Source organism: Eptatretus burgeri, chromosome 3, assembly GCF_056783735.1.
Source record: "Eptatretus burgeri isolate ZD-2024b chromosome 3, Ebu_testis_v1, whole genome shotgun sequence".
NCBI classification, from domain to species: Eukaryota; Metazoa; Chordata; class Myxini; order Myxiniformes; family Myxinidae; genus Eptatretus; species Eptatretus burgeri.
This window is the reverse complement of record NC_140963.1, coordinates 16,577,526-16,590,025: the sequence shown is the minus strand read 5'-3', so window position 1 is coordinate 16,590,025 and position 12,500 is coordinate 16,577,526. Positions and strand designations below refer to the sequence as shown.

Here is a 12,500-nt window from a genome sequence, read left to right as displayed (position 1 = left end):
ATTCCACGGCTTAAGGACGAGGACATTACATTCAACTCAGTAGTCGAAACGGCGTCGGCCGTCGAGCAGACTCTGACAGATGTCCGAGCCCTCGCTGGCCAGAGCATGACAGGTGATCCGGAGGTCCGCGCGATGTACCAGGCGCCCACGACCGCACGCACAGTCTTCGGTGCGTGCTGTGGCCAGGCGTTGCAACGCGGCCAGTCGGACGGCGATGTGAATACTCAGGGACATCTACAGCGTGTGTGCCAAGTGTCATTGGCCACCATGACGGTCATGGATGGTGATGTGCGAGGCAACCCCGGCGGCACGGGGCAAGACCTACACCCGGTACGAGACCACCCCAATGACCCGGGGCAGGACCTGCAACCAGTGCGAGGTTTTGTGCATGACGTACGCTTTTACTTCCCGGGGCAAGGCCTGCAACCTGCCCGGGGCAACCCGGACAACCCGGAGCGGGACCTGCAGCCGTTGATGAGCCCGTTTCCAAGTGGTCCGATGGTAACAAGACCAATGGCAGTGGGATTCGAGGTGAACGAGACTCCGATCGTTTTTCAAGTTGATACCGGGGCCGCGGTGTCGATCGTAGGCGAACAGACCGCTCGTGAACTCCACGGCCTTCACCTGGTCAGGGCGACCCTCATGCTGTACATGTACACAGGCGAAGCGATTACACCACTTGCTATGGCAGACGTCTCGGTGACCTACCAAGGTCAAAGCGCCCTGCTCTTGCTGTTTGTGGTACGAGGGGAGGGGCCGGCGCTTTTGGGCCGAGACTGGCTGACTAGCCTCAGGCTAGACGGGACGGCGCCAGTCATTCACCTTGGGCGTCCTGTGCCGAGCCGATTAGAGAGTCGGTGGGAGGAGGTTCCTCTTTCAGAGTTCGTACCTCCAGGTGCGCCTGTGTCTCCTTCGGGGCCCGAGGGCGAGGTCCCGGTGGCAGGGGCCACGGCAATACAACATTGGTGTCCGTTCTTTGCTTCCTGCAACTACGATATACGGTTCCTGAGCAACGGGGAGCATGCCAGCTGCGACGGGCTCTCGCGCTTGCCTTACGCAGACGGTCCACCTTCGTCTGGATCAACCAACCGGGTTGATGTGTTGGCACTGTGCTAAGTCCAAAGCGAACCGGTCGCATCCAAGAAGTTCATGGTGCGCGACCATCGACGGTGTCCTCTTCGACGTTCAGATGAGGACCTGCACGCAAGTCGCCTCGACGTTGTTAAAACCAAGAGGCTTGCTCGCAGCGTGGTTCATTATTTGTTGATTGTTGTGTGTTTGATTCTCGCAGCACGAGTGATTAAGCGTGGCGTTATAAAAGCAAATGCCGACAGTCCGCGTGTGAACAAAATGTGTTTGATTGGGAGCAATGCTTTCTTTGATGTGAAGAACTTGCGGACGATCGTTGCGAATAAAGAGGTCTTCCAGATCTCGGCCTTCGATGACAGTCCACAGTTCGCTGCGGCCTCATGTGTTAGAATTATACTGTGGGAACGCGCTGTATGTAAAGAGAAGTTTGCATCTGCGCAGACGACGTTTCTGCTGTTGTATGACATTGCTATGCGTCCAGCCAACGCTGATCGTCTGTATGGACGTGCGTTGAAGTCTCGGCTGGATTTGCTGCGACCTAAGGGGTCGGTGGCAGGGGCGGTGTTGCGCCCGGCGCTGGTGCGCGATTTTGGTGTGGGGCAGCTGGTATTGGAGCCGGCTAATTGCCTGGTTCGGGTTGATGGCGGGGAGCCGGGGCAGGTTCGCTGTTCAGCGTCACCCCCACCCCTGATATCGCCAAGGTCAGACGTGCCAGGCGCCATGTAGCGCAAACCTCTGATCTCGCCAAGGTCAGCCGCGATGGCGCCCGCGGGGCTTGAAGGCTCAGGGTGCTTCCCTGATTCGGTCCCGTCAGAGGGAGATGAGCAAGCTTGTCGGCCAGGGGCGCAGGAGGTTCGTCTGAGTGTCACCTCGACCTAGTCAGAGGACTTGTGAGTGGGCCGTCTGGTGGCGCCTCTGCTGCATAGTTATACTGTGCTCCCAAACTTCCCTCTTTATTTCTTTAAAACGGCCATTGTTATTTGGGTCTGCTAACACCAGTAAATTCGTCGTGCAACTCAGTACTCAAGCACCCAGTCCACTGAATTTGGAATTCCACCCACTCGCACCAACACAGTATATGATGTGATGGGAATAGAAGAGTGAATTATGTGTCGGATTAAAACAACGGCATTATTGTAACAGGTTGTGCGGATGAAGCACGCTTTCTTTTGAACCATCTCATCTGGGTTTGCTTCTCAGCCTGACCATCACCCCAGGGTTAGATCGAGAGACGTGGTACTTGGGAGATTTTACGTGATGGATGTCATTTTGTTCCTCTTTGCTTTTTGTGTCATCGTGTTCTTTGCCAATTATGCTTGTCATTATAATTATCATTTTGGAGGGGGAGGAGTGTGGTGTATGGGCGGAGCATGTATTGTATGGGCGGAGCCCCGAGTCACGGATGGTGGTGGTCACGTGGTTATGGCTTCATATGTCCCGACTCGCCGCTAGGGACTTGTAGCACCAGTTGGCAGCATGTGGTATCATTCGCAGTGGCTTGTATGTCGTGTGCATGTAGGGTGCATCGAGTGCGTACTAAAGCGGAGTTACGGGCATCCTACGCCAACCCTCTCGCTCGAGGCAATAAAGCGGAGTTGTGTTACCCTCCGGCTCGTGTCTGCCTGTTCGCACCTCGGCTACGACACCACACCCATGACTTTGGAATGAGATGTTGGACAAGCAGGTGTCCACATACTTTTGGCCATGTCGTGTATATACAGTATATATATTGTTGGAGAAAAGGAAGCATGTGGCTTTATGTCTCAGTCTGAAAAGGCTGGAGTGCCACAAAGATGCCTCCTAGTTTGGAGGTGATATCTTGGCATCTAATATACAGTATAAAGTTCATTCTAACCACTGACTGACTGAAATTAATGTTCGGTACCTACCAGGTGACGTAGAAAGCTAAAATTTTGAGTGCTTACGGACATCGAAGCCGAACACAGGGAAAAATCACGTAATCATCAGAAAGCATCCATAAATAATAATAATAATAATAAATTAAAAAATAAGTGCAGGTAAGCAACCCCAGAGAGTGGGGAAGCATGGTTCGTTATTGCTTTCAGTGTGTAAGCATACCCCGCTAGTAATGTATGTACATGACATCAGTGTCATATCATCGGGTCAGTGTGATTCTTTGGTTCATTTTAATATTCTTAACTGAAAACCTCCTGACTGGTTATTGGCAGGGTAGAGACAATGTGCTCGTGTGGCAGGTGACACTTATTGATGGCATGTGGTGCAGCAAGCGCTGTGATCCAACTCAATTTGTACCCTCCTGCCAAGTAAAGTTAGGGGGTTCGATTATATATGTGTGTACATACATATATATATATATATATATATATATATATATATATATATATATATATATATATATATATATACATACATATATACATACATATATCTCTTTCCAATCAGTGACTGACTGATATTAAAGATCTGTGCCTTCCGGTGACATAGAAACCTGAAAGTTTGAGGCGATGGACAAAAAAAAACCCCATGCATCAGAAGAAAAAGATAACAGAATCGTTGGAAAACATCCATAAATTAAAACATTAAAAAATGAAAAAAACAAAAATGAAAAAACATGAAAAATGCAGGTGAGTGACCCGAAACAATGGGGAAGCATGGTAATTTTGTGTGCCGACGGACATCGAAGCCGATACACCAGGAAAAATCACAGAACCATTGGAAAGCATCGGTAAATAAGCATACAAGTAAATGAAAAATTTAATACAGGTGAGGGACCCGAGAATGGGGAAACAAGGTTCATATGCTAACACAATCTGTAAGCACAACCCAATAATGTATATATATATATATATATATATATATATATATATATATATATATATATATATATATATATATATATATATATATATATATATATATATATATATATATATATATGTACAGGGGGCTGCAAAAGTAGGTATACAGTAAGGATTATACCAGTATAACCAGTATTATAATAGTGGTGCTAGGATTCATTCATTAATACTACATTAATGTTTATTATTGGTATGTTTATTATTGATATGTTATTATTGATATGCTTGTATAATCAATAAAATACGTTTTGTGCGCACGTTTTGTTTTTCATGACTGTATACCTACTTTTGCAGCTATATATATATATATATATATATATATATATATATATATATATATATATATATATATATATATATATATGTATACACAGTCATGCGCCACTTAACGACGTTCCGGGCAACGACGGATCGCATATACGACGGGTCTGCCAGCTCTGAAAATAAATAAATTAATAAATGAAAAAATATGTAGCTGAAAAATTCCTATCGCTGAGTGATGTAGCCTCGTATAAAAATAGCACATACAATTATGTACACTGGACAGAACATAATACCTCATAATGATAATAAACAACGACAGTGTGGCCCTGTTATAAAGCGATCGTTGAGGTCCATAAAATGTCATCGCTAAAAAAACAGGGTCGTGCTAAATCGGGATTCAAGGAAATCGGCTTTCGAACTGAAGCAATGTTTGCACGTTTACCTTCGAGCAAGTAAATTACCTTTGAATTGAAGAATTCCACGAATAAATCGTTGTTGTTCGTCAATTAAAACACAAATTTATTTTTAGTGAAGCTTTTTATGTTGTTAAAACAATCGCACTGTTCCGAAAATATATCACAATTGACAGGTGCTCGTTTATTCATTTGTAAATTATAACATTGATGCAATGATTACATGTTTATAAAATCCAAACGCTATTTATTCATCTTTCAATAATCTATGCGAGAGGAGATTGTAAGCTGCTGCTAACAACACCGATGGCCCTCATGAACAGCACAAAGGTAAAACTAATGCGTCCTCCGTCTCTCTTGGATGCGTGTTACAATTGCCAACAGTATTCAGTACAGTAACATGCTGTACATGTTTGTATCCGAGGAGCAATAGGCTACACTATATAGCCTAGGTGTCCAGGTTTGTGTAAGTACGATGTTCGAAAACGGAAATGAAAAAAAAAAATGATGTTCGCACAACGACGACGTCGCTTAACGACGCGTTTCTCAGACCGTAACCCCGTCGTTAAGTGGCGCATGACCGTATATATATATATATATATATATATATATATATATATATATATATATATATATATATATATATATATATATATATATATATATATATATATATTATGAAGCTCTTTCTAACCACTGACTCACTGAATGATATTAAAGATTGGGACCTTCCGTGTGACGTAGATTGCTGAAATTTTGCATGTCGATTGACGTCGAAGCCGTTACAACGGAAATTTCACAGAATCATCGGACAACAAAGGAAAATATATAAATGAAAAAATGCAGGTGAACAACCTGAGACAATGGGGAAGCACGGTAATTTTGTGGTGATGGACATCGAAGCCGATACACCAGGAAAAATAACAGACCCATCGGAAAGCATCTGTAAATGAAAATATAAATAAATGAAAATAAATGAAAAATCAAAAGCAGGTGAGCAACCCAACATAATGGGGAAGCACAGTTGTGCAAGCATACAAATGTGTTTTGCATCCTTAAATAAGTGAGTATATGAGTGAGTTTTGCATCCGTAAATCCGCTTACACATTGTGTAAGCATACCCAACTCTAATATTCAATAACTTAGCAGGAAGTCACAGCTGTTTTTTTTGTTTTTCTTGGGAGTGAGAGAGAGGTTTTGTTGTTGTTTGTACATATTTGTTGGAGCGAGGGAGAAAAACATAATCAAGTTGATGAATCAAAAATGAGAATGCTTGAGAGAAATGAAACAAAAAGGAAACACGTGAGGTCAAAGCAAAAACAGAAGCAGCATGCTGACTAGCCGAGCTGTCGACAAGTAGGCAGGACTTTTTCCAAGGACACAAATTCAACAATACAACCCAACAAGGTACGGTTTGACAAAGAAACCTTGACGTAAACACGACCAGCAACACAGGAATGAAATAAAACAAGAAAACACAATGGATATGGTCCTGAAACTTGGCTTTGATAAGCTGAAGGGAGGAACTGCTCAAACTAGCATCACACCTGAACATACTCGGAGCCGAAGTCTGGCCGTGAACCATGAAGTCACCCAGAAGCGGAAGATTTCTACACCCAAAATGTTTACCACATTGAGGTTTAATGGCCAAGCATACCTTCAGGCAAAATTAACATATCAAAATTTGATGTTATTATATAATAATTGGAGATTAATCGATGAAAATTAGAAGTTGATCAATTTTCAAATGGATGGAATGGAATACAATGTTCTCTTTTTTTTTGTTAGAATGGTTCGAAAATGACGTCCTACCTGGAAGTCAGCAGAGTTGTGAATGGGGAACTCCTCTCGAAACCACTGCACAGTGGGTTCTGGATTCCCCTGTAACCAGCACTCCAAAGAAACTCTCTCACCCTCGGGAATCACCATGTCTCGCAAACCCTGCGGATAAAACTTGGGTTAAAAGAGTGCAAACCCCCAAAATGCGTTTTCACCATTTTTTTTTGTATACGTGATCGAGGCTCGTTGAAGAGCTGGAGCAGAATGGAAGGGAACAAAATGCAAAGGGGTAATCACCAACAGCAGAGTTGAAGTGAGAGTGAGATCAAAGGGAAGGGAAGGGAGGGGGAGGACACATGGGGTGAACAAGCTGCACACAAGCTGAAAGAAACACAGCAAGAACAAGTCTGAAGGCAACGATGGTTCACGAGCGGTATTTGACGATGTAGAGTGTTTCACAAGTCAAGGATGAGACAATGTGATAATTTATGACCAAGTTATAAAAATGATCAACATGATGTGGTACTGGTGAATGGTTATTAGTTGCAAAATGTCGAAAACCCGGTTTAGTTCAACAACTTTTAAAATTTGACCTTTGAATAACCTTTAAATGTCACAAAACAATGTTGTGGACATTAAAATAAGGAAACAGGATAAGTACTACAGCTTATTGGAATTAGTTCGTCGAAGAGGGTCGAAAACCCGGTTCGATTCCCACAACTTTGAAAATTTGACCTTTGTGGCCTTTAAAGGTCAAATGTCAAGGATGATGACTTTTGGTGCAAAACTTCCTCCGGAACATTCCAGGAACAATATAACGTCATATAGGCTATCTGGCGTTTCACACTCCTCGGATTATCCATACTTTGATGAAATCAGCGTAAAAAACAAACTTGAAGGGGGCACCACGGGCAAGGCGTTCGAGATAGAGCAAAATGGTTTCAAGACCTTAGGTGGGGAATGACCTCAGGATTATGCAGAAAAAATATTGTCATCCTAGCTCTCAAAGTTTGGGCGGTCGTATGATTTTGTCAAAATTCGCAATTTTCTATGTTTTTGACCTTGTGACCTTGACCCTGGGACGAAAATGAAAAATCAGACAACGACAAGTTTTAGACAATTCATTTTGCTATTCAAATACCTTAAGAACCCATTCCAATCAGTCAATTCCCTTGGAGAAGATAGATTTTTAATCTGACTACCCCCTAAAAATGGCTATTTTTTGGGCGTGGCTCTGCCCACAATGGGTGTAGCACGCCCTCATTCAGGAAAACACAACTAGACATTGATATCGAACACATAACCAAGTTTCATCAAGATCGGATCAAAGTCCACGGAGTTATGCTCTGGACAGACAGACACACAGACACACAGACATAACGAATATAGCGGTCACTCTGGCTGGCGCTCGTGAACCAGGGGGGTGAAACAGAAAAGAAACAAGCCAACTGACAACTAACAAATGAAAAGAGGTGAGGGAGAGAGGGGGAAAAAAAAATCACAATAACTGGGGAAAAAGGCAGGGCTTGGAAATGGGGCGATTTTGGGGAGAAGAGGTTGAGAGTATGGATGGGGAATGACCTGAGATAGCAGTAAACAGCTGTCTTGAAGCCCAAGTGGGGGGGGGGGAGGTGGGGGAGGGGGAGAATGAGATTGAAGAGAATGTGGAAGTTGATTCCACAGGTGGGGAAAAATAGGAACGAATGAAGAAATTACTTAGCGCCTCTGACCTGATGCTGCCTTCCCACCCCGCCTCCTCACCCTGAGCATGTATAAAAAAAAATCTAGTGGAGATTGCCCCAACCATTTTTTACTCTGTAATGATCAGATGTACATAAATATATACATACTGTGGCCTGTAAAAGTATTGTCATGTCCAGGGGGTTTTACCCCTACCTGGACGGATCTCCCTCGGAGGCCTACAGCTGAGACTCTTGGAGATTAATGCACGCGCATGGGAAAACAATTAAGCGCTGCACCAGGACGGCACAACTACACGGACACAAGCAAATTCGATTAAATCAAATAATAATTTAATAACACAGAAAACCAATGAATCAAGCCATGAGGGAACCTAAATCTATTTCTAATTGAGGCGCTTCCACAGACTTAAATACCCACAAGGGGCAGATAAAATAAAGAGAAATAATACCTCCTTTATTTTGGCACTTAGCTTGTTCCAGATGGTCATTATGGAATGTGGAATCGGGGCGCTTCATAGACACGCCCAAAATGGCGCCAAGTTGTTCTCTTGCAGCGGAAAGAACGTACGTCAGGAAATTTGTGAGCGGTAATTAACACCAAGGCTCAAAGACCCCGTGCAGCTTCTTTTCATGAGCGAATATGCCGACCGTTCCTCTCTTGCACCCAGTCTGTTCACGACGATGGCCGACACGACGAGACGATTTCTGAGGCTCCGTGAGGAGGCCACGAAGCACGCTCTCCTTCCTCCTCAGAATCGCACACACTTCACGGCTCAGCCGAACCGTCAGCAGCCAACGTCCCGCTCAGCATGCGAGCCAATTCACACACCATGAACACGAGAACCGTGTAGCCTTTGTCATGCCGAGAGCAAAAGCGAGATCCTCCATGTCATTTGACTAACGTGGCCTCTTCTCTCTCGTGTCCTTTGACTGACGTCCCGACCGCATGCGTCCCTTCGTTCTTACCCCGCTTCTCCTCCTCTTTTTCTTAGACATCACCCAAACCAAGCTCCTCCTCCGACGAGTGGACTGCTCGCACAAAACCTGGGAAGACGGGGCCTCTGCCTGCTTGTAATTGTTTTAGGTACATGTTCCCCACATTTATTGCCGACTTTGGAATACAAAAAAGTAGGGAAAGTTCATGGGGGCAATCACATACTGGGGCACTTCATCTTAGACCCTACCTAATTAACACAGCACCACCCCCCCCCCCTCCCCATGTGGTGACACATAACACATAAGCTCAGTTTCCCTACTTAGTTATATCGAGATATCTCCTACACATCAATGGGCCAAGCAACTCCACACAATCCTATCCCTCCGATGAAATCCCTTCATCTACCCCACAAACATAACAATATTCACCCTTGACCAATAATGCCACATTTAGATGAATTACAGATTATGTAGAAACAATTTTTCCAAATGAACTTTTTTTATTCATAACTGAAGAGATCAAACTAAACACTGTTATAGTTGAAGGAGGTTACATGTCAGGAATAGCTGCAAAAAACATGTACATATCAAAATTCACTGGTTGTAAAAGTATTCAGCCCCTTCAGTCAGTACTTGGTGGAAGAACCTTTTGCAGCAATGACTGCTATGAGTCTTTGTGGGTAGGTCTCTATCAGCTTTGCACAGTGAGATGGTAAAATCTTTGCCCATTCTTCACGTGAAAATTGCTCGAGTTCTGCAAAGATTGATGGGATCGTCGATGGACTGAAATCTTCAAGTCTCATCATAAAGGTTCATTTGGGTTCAAGTCAGGACTTTAACTGGGCAACTCAAGAACATTTATTTTATTCTTATTCAGCCACTCAAGTGTGGCTTTAGCTTTGTGCTTTGGATCATTGTCCTTTTGAAATGTGAATCTCCTACCCAGGTTCAGAATCATGGCTGACTCGAGCAGGTTTTCATCAAGGATTCTCTTGTACTTTGCACCGTCCATTGTCCCTTCCATCCTGACAAGCTTGCCAGTCCCTACTGATGAAAAGCAGCCCCATAACATGATGCTGCCAACACCATGCTTGACAGTAGGGATGGTGTTGACTGTTTGATGTGTTGTGTTAAGCTTGTGCCAGATGTAACGCTTTGAATTTAGGCAAAAAAGCTCCATTTTTGTCTCGTCTGACTACAAAACTTTTCTCCACATGCGTGCAGTGTCATCAAGATGCTTTTTCAAAAACTCCATATGATCTTTTACTGTATTTGCGTCTTTTTCAGTAATGGCTTCTTTCTTGTCACTTGTCCATGGAGGCCAGCTTTCTGAAGGGAACGGAATATTGTTGATTGATGAACACTGACCTCCATCATGGACATAGAGCCTTGTGGATCATTCAAAGTCAATTTTGGATTTACAGTGACATCCTGAACCAGTTTCCTGCTTGCCCAGTTGCTGAGTTTGAATGGATGACTTGATCTGGGTTGAGTTTGGGTGGTATAATACATCTCCCTCTTCTTATCGATGGATTTCACCGAACTCAAAGGGGTAATGACAATTTGGAAATGTTCTTACAGCCCTCTCTTGAATGGTGCTTCGCCCCCGCTTTATGTTTGGCTTCATTGGAAAGCTCCTTGGTCTTCATGTCTGCCTTGTTGGTTGACCAAGTGAGTTGCACCTTCAAACCTAGATAAGTGTGGGAGCTTAATTTTTAAGTTGAACCACTGATTACATACAGGTCAAACCTATTATACTTGTTTTTTTAACCTTTCAAACAAATAATTTGCTCCTAAAATGGTTTAGAGTTAATTAGGGAAAGGGTTTGAAAACTTATGCAACTGAGAATCATCTGATTTTCTCTGTTACTCGAACTTATTCACATTTTATCTACATTTTTGTGCTTTATCACTTTGGAGTAGTTTGTGAAGACTATCTATGAAGTTTAATTGAAAAGCATCATGAAATAAGCTCAGGGGGCATCAAAATGTGAACTCTGGACAGGGGTGAATACTTTTGCAGGCCACTGTACATACATACAGTACAGCTGATTGCAATATTTTTGTATGACTCCATTTTTATCTTGCTTTTTCACGAGACAAAATAATGTATACATAAATAACTCGATACTTGAGGTGAAACATTTGTAAGATACATCACTCATTAATATTCCATCATAATCCCATTATGTACTCAACATTATACTGCATCTCACATCCTGTTCTCATTTTAAGTAATGATGACAAACTACAAGTCTACTTTACTTCTCCCCTTACCCTTCTCCAATCCTTTGTGGATAACCACAGAAGTGAAGTGATAACTCACGGACACATATGTTGGGGGAACAGCAGGCATGTTTGATGGTACATCTGTAGAAGAAAGTGCAGCCTGTTAAAGAGAGGAAACACACTGTTGTTATTGTACCACCCCAATCAAGTTAAAGCAATTTCCATAATGTTATATGAAGCCAACCAAAAAAATACTGTATTTATGAATATTGTAACTTTGCTAATTTTTACATGTGTGTATATGTGCATGTACGTATTATGTTTGTATGTATGTATGTATGTATGTATGTATGTATGTATGTATGTATGTATGTCGAGATCAGACCTCACAACTGTAGTGGCTACCAGAAAGCAAGTGCAACAACAGCTATTGATGCATGCATCTTGACCAACAGGTAATGTCTCTTAGCTCTCATACAAGCCTCGACAGTGTATATAAAAATGAAAAACCTGTCTGTGGTCACAAAACAGTTCTGGGAGCAGCCAGGAACAATTTAATTTTTAAAAGGCTCTTCTGGCTAAACTGTTGAAATTAAAAGGCTGTGCATGAATACTAGATGCTGTGTTTTGAAACAGCTTTTGACGGGGCTTTGAGCAAAACTTAAAGATAAAATACTTCAAAAATTATCGGATCCAAATCCAGCCGGATTCGGACCTTCATCAAAATTGAATAATTTCGTCCTTATCACACACCGAACCTGCCCAACAAATTACATTTGAATCTATCCCCAACTGTTTGAGATATCCTGCACACAAACAAACAAACAGACAAACAAGCAGTCATAGACTGGTACTTATGAAATCGTCAACTTGACCTCTGACCTTGTCTAATAAAAGCTGTCTCTAGAGAAGGTAGCGACGCAAACCAGAAGTTTCTACCATGATTCTGTACCAAACCATCAAAAACCGAATGTTTGACCTCACTGTGACCTTGACCTTTGACCGATTTTGAACAAAATCTAATCAGCGCTAGCCATCACCCTCCTGAATCACGTGGTGTAATTTGACATTGGTAGCTTCTTCCGTTCTCGAGTTATCGTGCCTACAAACAAACACACACACACAAACAAACACACAAACACACAAAGAAGCAGTCATAGACTGGTACTTACGAAATCGTCAACTTGACCTCTGACCTTGTCTAATAAAAGTTGTCTCGAGAGAAGGTAGCGACGCAAACCAGAAGT

At 43.0% G+C, this 12,500-nt stretch overlaps 1 protein-coding gene across 1 annotated transcript in view; it reads right to left on the bottom strand.

Annotated features, from left to right (window-relative positions):
* Positions 1 to 12,500, bottom strand: part of LOC147029450 (titin-like) — a 146,814-nt gene that overhangs the window by 89,994 nt on the left and 44,320 nt on the right. The window contains exons 3-4 of the mRNA XM_085872499.1: positions 11,351 to 11,413; positions 6,419 to 6,547 (exon numbers count right to left, since the gene is read on the bottom strand). Coding sequence (XP_085728625.1) covers positions 6,419 to 6,547; positions 11,351 to 11,413 — 192 coding nt within the window. The remainder of the gene's footprint in view (positions 1 to 6,418; positions 6,548 to 11,350; positions 11,414 to 12,500) is intronic.